General features: G+C 52.0%; 1 protein-coding gene across 1 annotated transcript; it reads left to right on the forward strand.

Annotated features, from left to right (window-relative positions):
* The first annotated feature begins 1,936 nt into the window (after nt 1-1,936).
* LOC110200642 (relaxin-3 receptor 1-like) lies at nt 1,937-3,181 on the forward strand. The gene has a single exon (XM_020976026.2). It carries the CDS (start codon nt 1,937-1,939, stop codon nt 3,179-3,181), a length of 1,245 nt encoding a protein of 414 aa, XP_020831685.2.
* Nucleotides 3,182-5,473: the final 2,292 nt, after the last annotated feature.

Consider the following 5,473-nt stretch of genomic DNA (forward strand, 5'->3'; position numbering starts at 1 on the left):
GGAGGGAGATAGATGACTCAGTGGATAGAGTGCTGGGCATAGAGTCAAGAAGTTGTTAGACACCAGCTATGTGACCCTAGGCAAGTCACTTAAACTTTGCTTGCCTTAATCCCACTGGAGAAGGAAATGGCAAACCAGTATCTTCACTAAGAAAGCCAAAGAATCGGATGTGATTGAATATCAACAAAAAGTTGAATGGGCTCCTTCAGGAATTAGTGACCCCATCTCTGAATGTTTATGAATAGAGAACAGATAAGCACTGCCTGGGGGTGTTGTACAGAAATAAAGTTGGCCTAATTGTCTTCCATGATCCCTTCTAACTCTGTGATTCCCTGATTTCCCTCAGGTCTTTTGATAACCAGGTTCAGTGCTCCATCCACTGTACCACAGTACCTCTCCAAATAATCATAGAGTGTGAGAGCTGAAAGGGATCTAAGAAATCCAACCTATTTTTAAAACAGATGAGGAAATTCAAACTGAGAGTGGCAAGATAATTGCCTAAGGTCACACTGCTAGTAAGTAGTATAGCCAAGACTTGGACCTGAATGTGATTCCAAGGCCAAGGTGCTTTCAGCATCACAGCCCATGAGGATGGCTCACATTTTAGAAAACGTTGGACGCAAAGCTTTATGTTCACAATCTTTTCTGATCCTCACAACAACCCAATGAGGTAAATGGCTCTGGTACTATTACCCCCTCATTTTACAGATGGAGAAACTAAGGGTCGTGGAGATGGAGTGACTTGGCCAAATCCATACAGCTACAAAGTAGCCATTTCCCAACTAGAATCCTGGGTTTGACTCCTTCCTTCTCACCTCCACCTCACCAAGCTCATCTGTCTCTCTAGTGCAAGAAAGGAGGTAGGGGTTAGGAAAGTATGAGGGTAGTGTGCCAAGTGGCGGAGGGAATGTGAGAAGGAGAGAGAAATGGAGAGAGACACAAAGTTAGTCATATTCAAAGAAAAAGGAGACACAGAAAGGGTGACGGACAGACAGACAGACAGAGAGACCAGAGAACAAGAAGAGACAGAGGATGAGAGACAGACACAAAGAGGGAGAGACACAAAGACAGAGAACAAGAGGAGAGAGACAAGAGAGACAGAGACAGATAAGAAAGTCTAGAAGAAAGGCAGCAGGCAGGCAGAGACAGATAAGAAAGTCTAGAAGAAAGGCAGCAGGCAGGCAGAGACAAATAGAGACAGAAACAGACAAATATTATGAGAGAAATAGGAAGAGAAAGAGACTGGAAAAAAGGGAGGGGTCTGGGACTAGGAGGATGTGGGGGGGAGGCAGGGAGGGTCTCTGTGTGTGTGTGTGTGTGTGTGTGTGTGTGTGTGTGTGTGTGTGTGTGTGTGTAGGGGACTTGACCCACCGGGAGGCAACCTGGAAGGGAGCTGCGTAATATATTATCTACCTCTCACCCCTTCCTCCCCAGGAGCTGGAGAAAGTGAACCTCCCCTTCTCTCCAGCCCTTCGGAGCCGAGCCCATACTCCCTCAGAGCAGCGCCTGCGTTCTCGCAGAAGGAATTGGGACAGCCCCGAGCCGTTAGCCTTAGCTGAGATGCTGGAAGAAAATGGGGCAGTTGGGGTGACCAGACAAGTGACCTGGGTCGCTTCCCAGCGGCACCTTGTACCCCAGCAATGCAAGAGAACCCCAGGAGGCTGAGGTAGAAGAATCCAATGCAAAGACGACCTGGTGTTTTCGGGGTGGGGCTACAGTTGCAGCTGACCAATCGTCGCCCCGCAAGGGCGGAATCCTCTCTTGCTAAAAGCACCAAACGGATGTTCACCTCCACTGAGTTGCGCTCCGGAGTTCGTCCAGGACGTCGTGTCCTTGCGTACGGTGGTCTGACTGGCGCGCTGAAGTAGGGGGCGGGTTAAGTAGGCAACGCTGTATATTCCCTTGGGCCCCAGCGTTCCAACTCCAGCCTGGGACAATGTACGCAGAAGGGGGCGGCCGCAGTCCCCAAGCCGTCGGGGCAGTGCCTTCCTGCGTCGGCTTGGAAGGTGCGGAGTCCCAGCGGCCAGTAAACGCCTGTGCGGGAGCCCCAGGCAACGGGACCCAGGACCGCAGCTCCGGGAGCCTGGACGCCATGGAGGTGCCGGCGGGGGCGGCGCTGGTGTTGAGGCTGCTGATTGCTGCGGTGTACCTAGCGGTGTGTGCGGTGGGCCTGGTGGGCAATGTGCTGGTGATGGTGCTGGTCCGGGCGCGGCAAAGACGCCGGCCATCGGCCTTGAACTGCTTCGTCCTCAACCTGGCGGCCACCGACTTCCAGTTCGTGCTGACCCTGCCCTTCTGGGCGGTGGACACAGCCCGGGACTTCAGCTGGCCCTTCGGGAGCGCCATGTGTAAGATCGTGCTTTCGCTCACCGTGCTCAACATGTACGCTAGCGCCTTCTTCCTCAGCGCAATGAGCATCGCGCGCTACTTCACGGTGGCTGGGGCCTTGCGCCGCCACAGCCTCGACGACGGGGGTGCCGCCTGCTGCGGGGCGGCCACCCCAGTTTGGGTGTGTGGCCTGCTTTGGGTCGCCGCCTCCCTGGCGACAGCGCCCACGGCTCTCTTCTCCACTGTGGCCAGCGTGGCCGGCGAGAGGCTCTGCCTGCTCCGCTTCCCCGACGGCAGCTGGGACTGGCTGGCTCTCTACCACGTGCAGAAGATAACCGTGGCCTTCCTGCTGCCCCTGGCCACCTTGTCCTCCTGCTACCTGCTGCTGCTGCGCTTCCTAAGCAGACGGCCACGGCCTTGGCTGCGAGGGACCGCCGGGCCGTCGGGGGCCCCCAGTAGTCCCCGGAGGCCCTCGCGAGTGACTCGCTCCGTGACGGTGGTGGTGCTCGCCTTCTTCCTCTGCTGGCTGCCCAATCACGCCATCACGCTCTGGGGGGTGCTGGTTAAGTTCAACGCTGTGCCCTGGGACCGGGCCTACTACCTGGTGCACAGCTACCTGTTCCCGGTGACCATCTGCCTGGCGCATGCCAACAGCTGCCTCAACCCGCTGCTCTACTGCCTGCTGCGGCCGGAGTTCCGGCAGCTGCTGTGGGAGCTGTGCCGCCGCCGCCGCAGTGTCTCGTCCTCCGGCCCAGCCAAGGGCGGGCCGGCAAGTGCTGCCTCTAGACCGGCCCAGAGGCGATGGAGGAGCTCGAGCTGCAGCGAGCCGCCGCCCCCGCCGGGCCAAGTCTGAGCCCGGGAAACCCTGCAGGCGGCCCCGGCCAGGGCCAGAAGAGAGGGAAAGACGGATTGATGCTGAGCTCTAGGGATCAGGACCAAGGAGAGAGGGCAGTGGCTTCCCTTGGGGGAAGGTAGAGCCGGAAAGAAATTGGGAGATGAGGTAGCCCAATCCTTCACTTGGCAAATGAGCAGACTGTGACTGGGTGGAGGGAAGGCACTTTCTTAAGATCAGACCATCAGTAAGTGGCAGCGGCAGGACCTAAATCCAAGCCTTCTAAGGCCACGTCCAGCGCTCCTTTCTTCTCCCTGCCTCCCTCTGCTCACGGCTGAGGTGACAGTGTGTAGCTGGGCTGTGTGGAGACGGAAGCCCGGGGCGGGTTGGCTTTAGGGGCAGAGGCTACAAAGACATGGTCTCAACAATAATGTTTTCTTGACGTAGGGGCACTTCAGAGCCTAGGCTCCCGGGGCTCAGTTCACTCATCACCTGCAGTTCTATCATCCAGTGACACAAATGAGAGCATGCTTATTTTCTTTTTAATCGATTAATATGTTTAAACTCTGGAAAATCCCTGCTTTGTTTTTGTGTGGGTCTGGCTGGGGAGTGGAGGAGAGAGCTCATGGGTTGCATCTATTAATTAAGCATATTGATTGCAGAGAAACTTCAAGCATGAAAAACATGCCTCAGGGGAAAGGGGGAGGCAATTTTGAGCCTCAGATGGGTTCCAACATATTCTGACTGCATCATCTTATACGCACATGAAAGGAAAAAAAAGAAGATATTCTGCTCCTGAGACCAAAAGGGTCTAAATGGGACTACTCATGCTCGTCCCTTCCTAGGCTTGCCAGACTGGAAATTTCTTCTGGGTACTAGCATGTCCTCAATTTCCTCATGTGTATTGTAAGTAGAACCATCGGACTGAGGCTCTAGGGCCAAGGCCTTTCCCCAGTAGCAAGTGAAGCATTTGGAGCAGTTCCAGTGTATTCTTTTGAATCTCTGAAGCAGTATTTTGCTAGAACCCTGAAGTGGTGATCCTTAAATTGAGATCTAAAAGTCCTTTTAAGGTGTAGCTGTAAGCTGGCTCCTTGTGGTCAAATCAGATTAAGTAGATATGTTTATTCAACATTTCCTTCCAGTTCCAATATTTCAAACTGTGTGCTACCACCTATGATCATTGTGATCCACCTAGCATTACAATATTCTCCCTGAATCCCAGAGGCCCCTTCCCCCACCCTTTTGTGGTTGTTATTATTTGTGGTGTTATTGTTTTGTGGTTGTCCAACCTGTCTCACTCTTTGTGACCCCATCTGGGTTTTTTGGCAAAGATATTGGAGTGTTTTGCCATTTCCTTCTCCATCTCGTTTTACAGGCGAAAACTGAGGCAAACAGGGTTAAGTGACTTGCGAAGGGTCACAGAGATAGTAAATGTCTGAGACCAGATTTGAACACAGGAAGATGAGTCTTCCTGATTCCAAGCCTAGTGCTCTATCCGCTGCCATCTAACTGCCCTTTCCTCCTCCCTTGGAGGTAGGTAAATTACAACAGTTTTTATATCTTATCTGACAACAGCTCCCATTCTGACTCACAGTGTGGAGCCTGCTCCATTTGGAGATGTGACCAACAGGAGGTCGGCGGTCATAATTTCATCCCCATGCATGCTCTCTAATAAACCCTTACACTTGCTAGCTATAATGGATTGAACTCAGTTATTAGAATGTGGAAAGAAAAAATATGCCTGGAGCCCCAAACAGATGCTGGGGCAGGACCTGTTGGTGAAATGGAATGAATTGGCCGGACTTGATTAAATATAAAGTCTAGGAGCTTATTAAATGGGACCCATTTCATCTTTTGAAAGTGGGTGGCTGCAGTATCTCTCTTAAATTTCTGAATGGTGGGAAAAGTTTGTTCTGCTAATGGAACAGTTAAGAGGTGTGCTAGTTTTATTGAATTCTGAGATATTTTCTTTGAGAATAAACTATTATAGGAGTTGAAAACTAGCACAGAGCATTGATTTCAGTTAATTATAAGCTGAGGCATTAATTTATCCTCCTAGTTCTCCCTCACATGCCTATTATTCCCTGGGAGCAAAAGGCCGAAGTTTTTTTCTCTCTCTCCCTTGATCCTTTCCCTAATCTCTGCCCACCCTCTTCACCTTCCTGCACCTGTTTAGATTCTCAGCTGGTCTCTTGCTGGTGAAAACAACATCCACTTGTGATCCATCTGCATGGAACACAATGAAACCATTGGGCTGAGACTCTAGGGCCAAGGATTTTCCCCAGTAGCAAGTAAGGCTTTGGGACAACTATA

Source organism: Phascolarctos cinereus, unplaced genomic scaffold (genome assembly GCF_003287225.1).
Source record: "Phascolarctos cinereus isolate Bilbo 61053 unplaced genomic scaffold, phaCin_HiC Scaffold_3;HRSCAF=262, whole genome shotgun sequence".
Classification (NCBI taxonomy): domain Eukaryota; kingdom Metazoa; phylum Chordata; class Mammalia; order Diprotodontia; family Phascolarctidae; genus Phascolarctos; species Phascolarctos cinereus.